At 32.2% G+C, this 12,554-nt stretch overlaps 2 protein-coding genes across 6 annotated transcripts in view; one reads left to right on the top strand and one right to left on the bottom strand.

The window, feature by feature from the left end:
* Window positions 1–5,326, bottom strand: part of LOC144843243 (cell division cycle protein 16 homolog) — a 28,172-nt gene extending 22,846 nt beyond the window's left edge. For all 4 annotated transcript variants that reach the window (XR_013612249.1, XR_013612248.1, XR_013612250.1 and 1 more), the window contains exons 1-10: window positions 5,234–5,326; window positions 4,662–4,716; window positions 3,693–3,790; window positions 3,297–3,335; window positions 2,803–2,931; window positions 2,472–2,631; window positions 1,984–2,078; window positions 1,721–1,854; window positions 1,343–1,422; window positions 189–309 (exon numbers count right to left, since the gene is read on the bottom strand). Coding sequence is in view for 1 of the 4 variants with exons in the window: in XM_078700036.1 (XP_078556162.1) it covers window positions 189–309; window positions 1,343–1,422; window positions 1,721–1,854; window positions 1,984–2,078; window positions 2,472–2,631; window positions 2,803–2,931; window positions 3,297–3,335; window positions 3,693–3,790; window positions 4,662–4,716; window positions 5,234–5,326 (1,004 nt within the window). In the remaining 3 variants the exon portion in view is untranslated. The remainder of the gene's footprint in view (window positions 1–188; window positions 310–1,342; window positions 1,423–1,720; window positions 1,855–1,983; window positions 2,079–2,471; window positions 2,632–2,802; window positions 2,932–3,296; window positions 3,336–3,692; window positions 3,791–4,661; window positions 4,717–5,233) is intronic.
* A 5,116-nt stretch (window positions 5,327–10,442) lies between these two features.
* Window positions 10,443–12,492, top strand: LOC144843009 (A-kinase anchor protein 14-like). Of its 2 annotated transcripts, none has more exons than XM_078699649.1 (4): window positions 10,443–10,550; window positions 11,149–11,473; window positions 11,847–12,026; window positions 12,209–12,492. In XM_078699649.1, the coding sequence occupies exons 2-4, from the start codon at window positions 11,213–11,215 to the stop codon at window positions 12,344–12,346; spliced, it is 579 nt and encodes a 192-aa protein (XP_078555775.1). In that variant the 5' UTR covers window positions 10,443–10,550; window positions 11,149–11,212; the 3' UTR covers window positions 12,347–12,492. The 2 variants fall into 2 exon arrangements, with proteins under 2 accessions (XP_078555775.1, XP_078555774.1); XM_078699648.1 differs by having other exon boundaries at window positions 10,443–10,570.
* The last annotated feature ends 62 nt before the right edge of the window (window positions 12,493–12,554 follow it).

Genomic DNA, 12,554 nt, shown 5'->3' with positions numbered 1-12,554 from the left:
AAGTTTACATTTAATAAGTTTTGATATTATTAGTTACAGTATTATAATTGTTTTGTATGTCAATTTCCATCTACTCACTGTTGCTACCCACATCATCGTTTATTGTATCAATCAATGAATTATGGAAGTGTTTTAGGGGAAATTCATCATACCTGTACACCAGAGAACCAAGATAACTTTGTGTTTACCTTAAAAATCGTCGTGCAGCATCTTGTTTCCCAACTAAATAATAGTAACAACCAACTGCAAACCATGCAACTGCTTTATTAGGGTAAAGGTCAACTAAACGGTGACCTAAGTAAAACAACTCTGTAAGATTGAATATAAACCAAAATTAACACACATGTTATGCTTTATGTGCACATTTAAATGTGAACCTAGCAGAGATAAGTGATGATAAAATATTAAAAAAAGAAAAAAGGAAATGTACAGAATAAGAAGAATATAATAGATCTGTGTCTCTTCTAATATATTAGTATATAATGTACTAAAATGGCCATTATTGACATAAATCAATTGTATTTATAAACATAAATGCATTATGTAAATGGCATAAACATACAGAGGAAACAAAACATTCTTTCAAATATAAATGTATGAGCCTGAATGCATGACGTCAATCAATTATATTAAAAAATACAAATGCATTATAAATAGCTTGTGTGGTTAATTATGTTGAGAAAAAAAACTGAATAGTTGAATTCATTAGCTATCATTACTGAACTGGACTGAAGTGTATATAAAATGCAGCAACTACTTCTTCTAATTGTTCTCCACTTTATTACAAACATTCAAAGACAAGTGTCATTCAAACAAATTATGTAGAGCTGTTTCCATGGATACTAAAACATAATTATTTTAAATTAGGTCTGAATGTATTATTCCACAAATGATAAAGACTGAATGAGGAAAAAACAAACATAAAACACCTCCACAAAAATCCCATCCTGATCCCTTTAGATAGCACCAAATGTCACCAACAAAATGGGGAATGATTGAATTAAAAAATCATACTAAATCATTTTATATTCTTTGATCTCTTAGTTTTTACTTTGTCTAATTAATTTTTATGTTAAAAGAAATTCATGTTTATTTTTTTCAAATAATTTCTAGCAGGAAATTTCAGAGTAGAATGTTTGTATAGTAGTTTTTTAACTAAAAAGGTATAGTAGAGTTTTGTTAGAGATTTGTCAATATCGTTGGTAAATTCAACTTTTTGCAAAATTAATTAATTTGCCAAAACAATTCAATTGTTCAATTGCTAGTTGGATTTCAAATTTTGCTAGATTTTCATTTTTTTTCTATTTGAGGTACACAAGTTCTGTAATACAACAATATTTACCATTAGACTTTTGTAATTCAACAAGTGTTGCTATATGTAGAGGGAGACATGTTGAATGGAATGGATCAGCCTGCAATACTCTGAAAAAAAAAAAAATTTTTTTAATCAAAAAAACAATTCATTGTGTTTTTAAGCTTAAAATTGTCCACAATTAGAATGATCAGTTTTCATTTCATTTATTTTGTTTGAAATAACGTCCGGGACCTAAAGTCAGTGAAACTCTATGGCTTACAAGTCCCAGATGATATTGAGCTGTAACAGTACAATTCTATCTGTCACTGTATTAATTTTATAGTACAGTAAATTGCTATAACCTAAAGCTTTATTTGTTGGTTAACCCACACATCTATTTGTGTTCATATAGCACAATGCACTGACCTGTTGGTTATATTGTATGTAGACCTGAAATCTGAGTGGTAATAATAGCGTTCAGCTTGGCTTGTGATTATATCAAGATTCTGTTTTAATGGAACTAAAGCATCTGGCGTCACTATTGGAGAAGGTTTGTCATACTGAAAAGAAAAATGGTGTAAGATGTATTGTTTCTCAAAACATGAAAAGTACCGAAAACCTAACTTTACTAGTTTTAATAAAGTTATTCACTTTTACTGGAAAATATTTGGTCTTCATATGAAACTCACCTTTTTCAAAATACTCATATATACTGCCCTCAGGATTGCAGCTTCATCGTCGCTGCATTGTGACGTAAATGGAAGACTGTCAATCAATTGTCTCTCTGAAATTAAAAATATTTCTTAGTGCTTAATTTTTGAAAAGTAAAAAAGGCAATAATACATACTATTCCCTTTTTTATTTGTTTATTATAACATTTGAGATGTTAGCAATCATATTTGCCTCTCAGAACTATATTTTCCCTCAGCACTACGCACTTATATAATCCATTGAGAAAAATCTTAAATACACCTCTCAACAGGCAATACACTGTATGTATAATTTTACCGCTCTAAGAGGGCAATAATGACTGCATAGCTGATGATGAAGATATATAATATAATTTCTAAAAAAATACTCCCCCGAAAGATACAAAATATTATATTGCACTTCTAAGCAGGCAATATATCTATAATAATCACTGCATTGTTGGTATTTATAATGATTATTAAGTAACCTTCTTCACATGACAGCATTTGATGTTTAACAAGCAGGTCAAAGGCTTCATAGCAGTACACATCTTGTTTCAGTGCTTCTCTGTAATGTTCAGTTGCTTGAACACGGTTTTCTAACGCCTCAAAGATTTTGCCTTTCAGTAGACTTATACTGCTATGTACCTGGTAAGTATTAAGAAGTATATCCAATAATAAATTAATTCAACGGATTAAATAAAATAATCCTCTAATCCATTAAACAGTTTTGGAAAAAGAAATTTTACAGGTTTTGCTAACCTGAGCATGCCTGCTTAACAAAACAAATAGTAACTAGAATGCTCTTATTATACTTACATTACTAACTTGTAGATGACTAGTGTTGACTGACGGTGGCTTGGTAACAGTCACTCTATTTGGTGTTTTCCATATTTCATCAGCACCTTCTAGAATATCCAATGCTTCTTGATACTCCCTTACCTCAACCTTAACAAGAATCATATAAAAGAGTTAACACAAACTGCCAACATTCAAAGAGAACTCAATATCTTATGTTCTGTCTTCACTATCAAACTTTATGCGGACAAAAAATGTGATGTACTCATAGATGTAAATGATGTCATATCACTACCATATTTGTGCATATCACTTGCATATATGGGTACATCACATTTTGTTGTCACATAAAGTTTAATAGTGTAGATAGAGCTTTACTTTTTAATATTGCTTATAGATGTATTTATTGTTTATCTATGGTACAGTATTAGTCAAAATATAATAGGAATATAAATCTACTAATGATTGACACACTCTAGTAAGGTAAGTAATAAGGTTTACAAGTTTATACTTACATGACATTTGGCTACTAAGAACTTGCAAGCAGCTTCATTCTAAAATTACAAAACAAATATTATAATAAAATGGTGTATCAAAACTAAGAGGCTTCATTTGATTTAGTTTTTGCTGAATATTTATAGTTATTATTTTATCTTATTTGTTTTATAGTATGAATGTGCATATTTTCATTTTACAGTAAAATATAATTCTTGTTCTATAGAAACAAAATTTATCTCATAAAATTATTTGCACCATTGCACTCATAAACATTGATTATTTATAGAATACTTTAATATAAACCAATAAAAATTAAGACATCATAAATTAAATTAGTTATAAGTAAATATTTGTGGCCAGATAAGGGTACAACTTGTTGCTACGAAGTAATATCTAAATAATAAAAGGTTTACCTTGTGTAAGTCACGTGATTTCAGTACATGGGCGGCACGATGATATTGTTTTGTAAGGTATAAAGCTTGGGCGTGCATATACACATCAGCCAATGCATCTATAGAGGAAGTGGATACAATTTTACCTCTACCTCTAACTAAAAAGTTTAGTACTACAGTAATATAGATGTGTTAACATTTTTTTCAAGTTTTTGTCTGTTTTTAACTCTGTTATAATAGAGTTCACTTAATAGAGCTCACTTATCAGAGTTATATCTGGCGCCCCACCCCTATCTCATTCATCTCATCTTTTTTTAAGCTTCATCTTCTCAAAGTCTTTGATATCAATCTAACCCAAGGCTCTTTCATCTTTTCTTCTATTAATTCTAACCTTCCCAAACATCTTTGCTCCATGTTCACTCCTAATTCTTTCAATTCATTATCATCATACCCGTATTAGTTCAAAATTACATATTCGAACCCATAAAACCAACCACTTTCAACACAACATTAGGTATTCCGGACCCACTTTTTGGAACGATCTGCCACTCTCATCCTAAACTCTGTTTCTAGTAAATCATTTTTATCTAAACTTAAAAGTCACCTTATTTCCAAATATTAACTATTCTTCGGTCAATTTTTTATTTATTTATTTATTTTTTTTTTTTTTAATTTGTATTGTCTGTGTCAGTGATAGGTACGCCCTCCACAAGATGTGTTTTTCATCTTTCTGGGCTTGTACCTTCTTCTTTCTAAATTTTGTTTAAATATATATTGTTCATTGAAATAAATTTTGTATATGAAAGGAGAAAATAAATGTTGCTTTGAATGAATGAATGAATGTATTAGCATCAGGAAAAAAGAATTTTAGTTTTGTATAATTATTTAGTAATTAAGTGACATAATAAATATATCTTCTTGTATCTCTCAGAGTTGAGTTTTACTGTCAAAATTTATTATTTTTAATATATATTGAAGTTGCCACTGTACCTTTTGACATAGTGACCACCTTGTCAGCCCAGAACACAGCAGTTTCATATTGATGCTTAAAAAAAGTATACGATAATTAATTGATAACACTATAATTTTGTTGCAAAATTATGTCTATGATTTAAAATAACCAGATATCATAACAAAAAAGAAGTTAAAACGTATTAATTATTATTAAATAGCCTAAGTGAAGTGTTTGAATCGTAACTAATCTATAATTATATTATACTTATAGGCTAGTAGGCCTAGACATGTATTGTTAAATAATGTTTATGTTGTAAGTGTGGAAAATACAGTTTTGGGTGAGAAATCGAATATTTAAAGGTGTGGTGCGAAAGAGCAGTAGCACAGGGCTCTATTCCATCTAGGCTAGGCCTAGCTTACCACATGCACACACACATGGTCTACCTGTACGAGTCTAGCTCGTGCAGGTCGCCCTTGCTAGCTAGTGACTCATAATAGTGTAGGCCTAGTACTAGTAGTCTAGTAGAGTAGCCTGCTAGGCCTAGTCTGTATGTAGTAGTATGCCTAGGCCCTAAAATCTAACATAATAAAAATACACTATTATATACTTTATCTAGATACTGTTTAACTCGATTGCGTAGTTTATCAAGACGAATATTGTCTTCATTCGATGCTGTATTTTCTTCGTTTTCACCCGCCATGATTTTGAGGTATATTCAGAGAGTCATTTTGACGACTGGAGCATTCTCTACGGAGCGCCATTTATGCCTTTATTAACTTCAATAATAGAAATAGTACTACGGTGACTGCTCAAGTGGACCCAATTTAGCACCAGGGTAGCACAGTGATATAAAATAGAAATAAAAGTCACTACTTTTAATATCTTTCGTATATACCCATATCACAAACTGACAAACAGAAACATCTTGGCATTCACATTGATTCAAATTTATCTTTTTCTTTTCATGTAAATAAACTCCGTTCCAAATGGGCTTGTCCATCTCCATCTTATCGCGTGCTCGGTCATTTCATTAATAAACACACATCCATACTCCTCTATAACACTATAATCCTCCCACACATTGACTATTGATGTAGTGTTTGGGGAATCAGATCGAATATTGACCGAATACAGACCATTCAAAATAGAGCACTTCGCATTATCCTTAAAGCTCATTCTCTCACACCACGAACTAACATTTACAACCTTAAATCTTCATACAGTCCAAGATCGCATGCATCTACAACTGGGCTGCCTTGTCTACAGGTCTGAAAATGGTCTTGCCAGAATTCCAAATCATCGATGTACCCGAAAGTGTCAGTGAGAGGAAATTTGTCGTCCCTTTTCCTAAAACTGAAACTTTTAAGAACAGCTTCATCTATAGAGCACAATGATACCTGAATTTGCTACCCACCAAACTAAGAAATGCGGTAACAATAAATAATTTTAAGTCTGCTCTAAAAAAATATTTAATCACAAAAGAAAAAACTCAAATTTGTATAGTATTGTAGGCTATATTTTTGCATTTAAGTAGATATATATTATATATTTTTGTATTTTTTTAAACATAGTTCATCCGTTTTTTCATATATGTTTTTGCCTGTCTGCATATGCTGTTTAGGGTCACCCTCACAAAATAAGGTTTAATAAAAAAATAAAATAGAAATAAAGTCACTAAATTTTAATATCTTTTCGTATGTTAATACAATGTGCTCAAGTGGACACAATTTTGTACCAGGGGAGCAGTGATATAAAATAGAAATAAAGTCACTCAAGTTTCAATCTTTTCGTATGTTAATACACTGTGCTCAAGTGGACCCAATTTGGCGTGGGCTTCTTTTCCACATGGAGTTTTTTTCGAGAATACTTTTGCAAACTAAACGAGAGGAACTGCTAGCTTCCCGCCCGGAAAATATTTTATTTACATGATTTGAAAAATCTTCTAATGTAAATAATTAACAGCATCAAAATTTAACAGTGCGGCGTATTGACCGCGAATGACTAACATACCATCTTTACCATAATACACCTGCACAGACTCATTTGCATAACAACGCACGCACATACCAAACTGTTTAAAATAGAGCTACAAGGTACCCGAGAATGACATCTATTATGTTTTCAAACAACATGCATAAGAATCTTCAGTACCCCACCATGCTTGGGGCTGAGCAAAGACAATTTTGAAAAAAGAGCTGTATACAGTAGGTTCCCGCCCGAAAAAAATGGCGTTACATGATTTAAATGAAACAAACTATATAAGACTCACCAGGACAATATATGAGCTTGTGCCCGGAAAGTGCACCTATTCATTAAAATATAAAATTAAATATTAAGTCTCCAGTACTAGCCCCTCCATGGTTGAGGCAGAGCAATGAAAATAGAGCCCAGAAATGCACTATACTTATTACTATACATAGTCACCTATGATAATTATGATAATGTTAAAATTTCAACTATCCAGATGCGACTTCAACATTTTAGGTGGAGTTTTCTACTTTAAAAACTCGACTTCGTATATGCCTATGGCCTAGCCCGGCGGCGGAATTAGTCTAAGCTTCGAAATTGGTCTGGAAATCGGCATCTTTGCAAATGTTCTATATTTGATCTTATTTTACTCCATTAACCTCATACAAAAACCATCGGAGACTATCTGTTTAAAACATATTTATTCTGGGACGGTGCGGCCATACACACCAACTACTATGAAGAATCGGACATTTCGCTACCAATGTTGCAACATTGATTAACAAAATCAAAATTTAACAGTGGGGCGCGTTGACCGTGAATGACTAACAATACCATCTTTCTCACTACACCTGCTCAAACTCATTTGTATAACAACGAACGGCATACCAAACTATGATGAGAGATACATTCTCTTCTCAACACGTAACGCGTAACGAAGATAATTAATTCCTTTTTTACATTAAAATTGAGGCCGCTATAAATAAAATTTACGAGATCAAATACGTGTAGCGAAAGCCAAAAAAAAAGAGTAATTATCGCTGTTCAGTTTGTTGTGGAACGGGTAATTCTCAGTTTTGAGTGGTATCAGCTGGGGTTTGAACCTCTACGGATATTTTTTTTTATGAATATTAGTTTTTTTTAAAAGATAGATATTTGGAGGGTTGAAAATGTCAGGCCTAGGCAAGTGGACCTTAAATCATAAACAAAAGTGTATGGCATTCATTTTTCCATAACACCCCGAATGTTCCTCATTTTTTAGTACTCTTGGGTACGGTGGGTTCTTTTCAACGGATAAGCTTCTTTTCCACATAGGGTTCTTTTCAAGATTACTTTTGTAAACTAAAGGAGGGGAGTTTCTAGATTCCCGCCCGGAAAGTTGTATCTTTACATGATTTGAATTTCTAATAAAGATTAAAGATGTATTGTCCCCCTGAAAAAATAATTCTTAAAAAATTTTTTGTTGAATATTCCATTTTAATGTAACATAATAGTTATCCACTTTGACCAAAAATTGGATCGAAAAATGTAATTTAAAGCAAAAAATGGTCAAATTGGCTGCCAGCTAATGCATTTTTGGTTGAATTTAACCATTTATTTTGTCATTTTACAAGTGAAAACATAATTGTTTTTTTGTTTTTTTTTCTATGGAAGTGATTATCTTTATGAAAACTACAAAATAACATATTCAAAGTCTGATTTAATTAATCTTCATTTTTCATGTTTTTGGGGGACAATACATCTTTAAACAAATCAAAATTTAACTTTTAAATTTAATTTTGTGGCGTGTTCACCGCGTAAGACTAACAATACCATCTTCCCCATTACACCTGCACAAACTCATTTGCATAACAACGCAGGGCTTACCAAACTGTTTAAAATAGCTACAAGGTCCCCAGAAATGACACCTATAGTATTTTGAAACATGATATATAAGAGCCTTCACTCACCATGATTGGGGCTGAGCAAAGACAATTTTGAAAAAAATATTTATTGAAATATGAAATTAAATATTAAGTCTCCAGTTAAGCTCACCATGGTTGGGGCAGAGCTAAGAATGAAAGCCCCCGGACATTTTGAAACGAAATATAAAAGTCTTCAGGACCAGCCATACAATGGTGATTGTTTCCCAAGTGTGAGACATGCAATGCACGCGGCCGTGACGGTAATTCAACAAAACAAAATGATGAAATACAAACAGAGCTAGCACACAAAAGCCTACTTACTAATTTTAATATTTCTATAATTTAGAAAACAATTAGATTTATCATATCACCTTTGATAATTATAATGTTAAATTTCAACTATCCAGATGCGAATTTTAGATTGGGTTTTAAAAAAACTCGACTTCATATATACTTCAATTTCGAAGATCTGCTTAAAAACACATTTATTTATTCTGCCATAAACTTGTATTCACAACATATTAGTAGGCCTACAATACAATATCTTGCATGAAACGGATACTTAAAAATACACTATAATGTGTAACGGTAGAATTACAATTCTAATGTAAAAGATTAACAAAATAAAAATTGAACAGTGTTGTGTGTTGATCGCGAATAACTAACAATACCATCTTTCCCACAGCACATGTGCACACTCATTTGCATAACAAACGCACGGCATACCAAACTACGATGAGATAAAATTAATTCTCTTCTAAACACGTAACGAACAGAATTACTTCCTTTTTTTAACATTAAAATAAATTGAGGGCGCTAAACATAAAATTTATACCATCAAAGCAGTTGGCGAGAACCAAAAAAAAAGATGGTAAATGTGCTCTCCCTGCCTCAGCACTAAGGCCCTGCCACAGCCTTTTGGGGTCGTTTCCACCACATCACCAGATGCATTGATGTTGTCGCCTCATGATGTGTGGTGGAAAGGGGGACGTATGATCTGTGAACCCCAAACACAGTGGCTCGCATAGCCTTAACTCTATTCCACCGACTAGCATGGGAATCGAACCCACGACTAGCATGGGAATCGAACCCACGACATACGTGTGTTAACACGACGCTCAGACGACTGAGCTAACTGATCATTTTGGTTTTAACAAGCTTAATAGGATATTTATGACGTAATGATGAATTACGTAATACACGTATAAATAGACTATTATCAGCTTTTCAGTCATGTACTTGGTGGCGTAACGGGTAATGCTCAGTTTTGAGTGCTATCGGCTGGGGTTCGAACCTCGACAAATATTTTTTTTTTTTTAATATTTTTTTTTTTTTTTTTAAATAGAGATATGTGACACTGTATTGTCGAACATGTATGGTACCATACCGGTAGGTATTCAAATATGCTTAATACGAAAAGATATTAAAATTCAGTGACTTATTTCTATTTTATATCAATGTGCGATTCCCTGGTTGCTCACGCTTTTAGCGTCAACAACAGTCATCAACCCGTCAACTGCTTTCTGTCGTAGTTAAAAAGTTTTTTTTTTCAAAAAGACTATTTTAATTGTAAATTATTTATTTAAATTATGTTCAAATAATAAACATAATGTTCACAACATTTTGCAAAATGCGCCTGGAATGATCTATAAATTAGTTGTTGACGGGTGTGCTGTTTTAGTTGACGAAAAATAGTGTTACCATTTCGTTTTGCTTGAACAGTTTCAGTATGGACCGCGAATATTGCATGGAATGAATTCCAAAAACAAGTACAGATTTATAATAAAATACAAAATATGTTTGGTAAAATATATATATAAGTTGATTTTTTGTTTAAATAATTTTCATTTGTTTGTTATTTATCTCAATAGCATAATAAGTACACATTTTTAGGTTGTATGGTTTGTGGGCGTTTCATACTCAAAGTCAAAATAACCATGGTTATGATGTCAACAATAACACTTCCGTGTTGAGTTTTGATCGAAGGCCAGCAGAGATCCATCATCATCAACACAGCAAACGGAACCCTCATGCCGTTAATTTATGTAAACAGTTATGTGCAAGTCAATTTGGTAATTTGTGAAAACATACACTAAGTATGATGTAGTATAGGCCTAAGATCCGTAGTATAATAATATAATAAATATAGGTAGGCTAGGCCTTACTTTTAGATGTTAAATCTAGCCTAGGCCTAGCCTACTACTAGAGAGCCTACTGTAGGTCTAGCCTAGCTAGGCCTATATGCCTACATAGCCTATAGCCTATTCTAGCTATGCCTAGCTAAAATAGTAGTATGCCTAGCTTTTATACTATCTGGTAGGACCATTTAAAGTAGGCCTAGACTAGAGGTAGCCTATGCTGGCTAGCTAGAGAGTAGTAAGTGTCAAGTGTCACTACTACTCTAGGCCTAGTAGACAGATATTACCACTCTGTGTATAACTTTTTTATATCTATAATATATTGTAACTAGGCCTATGTATTTCTGTAAACATATTGTATGTGTCGAACCTCTTGTTACGAAGTTGTTCCTCCGTTTTACAGGAGAGTAACCAATAAATATTAATAAATTATTACCATTAAACTTTATTACATGTTAAAAATTCGTTTCAGTATATAAACATAAATATGTATAAAATATTTATTTCCACAGATTCAATATAGCCTGGGCATACTCAAGGAATCCTGAGACTGAAAGTTATTCTTTACCAATAAAAATGAACATAGATGATAAAGACAGTTTTGAAAGTCAAGCACACGCCCTTGTTGACATGGTGATAGAAAATGCCAGAAAAAGATTACTAAAAGAGAATGGAGTTGAAGAATATGAGGATGGTAGACCAGTGTCATCTATTCAAAGTTACGGCTCGTTGCTGTACAGAGAAACTGAGGATTACAAGATTAAGGATGTACATTGGATGACTATTCAAGAATTTAATATTGAGAATGGAGAAAAAAAGATTAATGAATTTGTACAGGTAAGTATATGGGAATAGATACATCCAATTATGAAGACACAAATGAGCTTTTCCAAACTGCATTTCACTTGAGTATAAGGATTAAAATAAATTGTTTTTGTGGCAATGACAATCTACAGTAGGCTTAAGTATTACTGTGGGTTATCTTTTATTTAAAAAAAAATCATGATTAAAAAAAAAAAAAATATTGTTGTTTTTCATCCATGACTCACAACATAGTGGAATGTCATTAACATACTATACATTAGGTTGAATAGATTAGTTTGGTCAATATGTTCAATAGCTTACCGCAAAATGTCAATCCAAGTACTAAAAACTTTGTAGCAAGTTCAAAAAGTGCTTGTCATATAAAACTACAAAAATATTTTTTTAGACCTGGGATTATGAAGACAGCTGGTTGTATTGTATTGACTTTTTACGAGAAGATGTGGACGATTATAGTGTCAAGTATCGTTACCAAGTGCGATGGAGCATACCGACACGAAGGAAACCAATCCCAAGAGCAACGGCATGTGTTTATTTTACGATTGAAGTATCAAAACTAAAACCAAAGGTAGGAATAACTATTAACAATAAAAAATGGCCAATGGACTATTATTCAAAACTAACTTACATTCACAAACTTGAAGTATTGCATAATGCAAAATCATTGTACCAGCATCAGGGCATGACAAATAACAGTGCTGTTATTAATTGTTATTAAATATTTTGTAATATATTTTATTATTTTGGCAGCATTTTCCTGTTGAAGTGTTTTATGTTTTTGAAACGAATCGATTAGTACACAAACCAGGAGAGTCTAGGTTCAGAGGTCGGTGGTTAAAAGATATCATTGAGAATAAAACACTAATGATGACAACCGTTGATTTCTGATGATTTTGAAAATATGATACGATTTTAATTCTTCTAACAAACTTTTAGAAGCACGCAAACTTTTTGTTTACCCTCTAGCCTCCATTGTATACATTGTACATTTTGTAACTTAAATTTTGTTTTGAATAAATTAATTGAATTCATGACATAGACATTATGACTATCTGTATGTCACCAAAGACAACTTACTAATATATTAATAGTGAAA

Source organism: Antedon bifida, chromosome 5 (assembly GCF_963402885.1).
Source record: "Antedon bifida chromosome 5, ecAntBifi1.1, whole genome shotgun sequence".
NCBI lineage: Eukaryota > Metazoa > Echinodermata > Crinoidea > Comatulida > Antedonidae > Antedon > Antedon bifida.
Note: the sequence above shows the minus strand (reverse complement) of the source record. Positions and strands in the feature narration are given on the sequence as shown.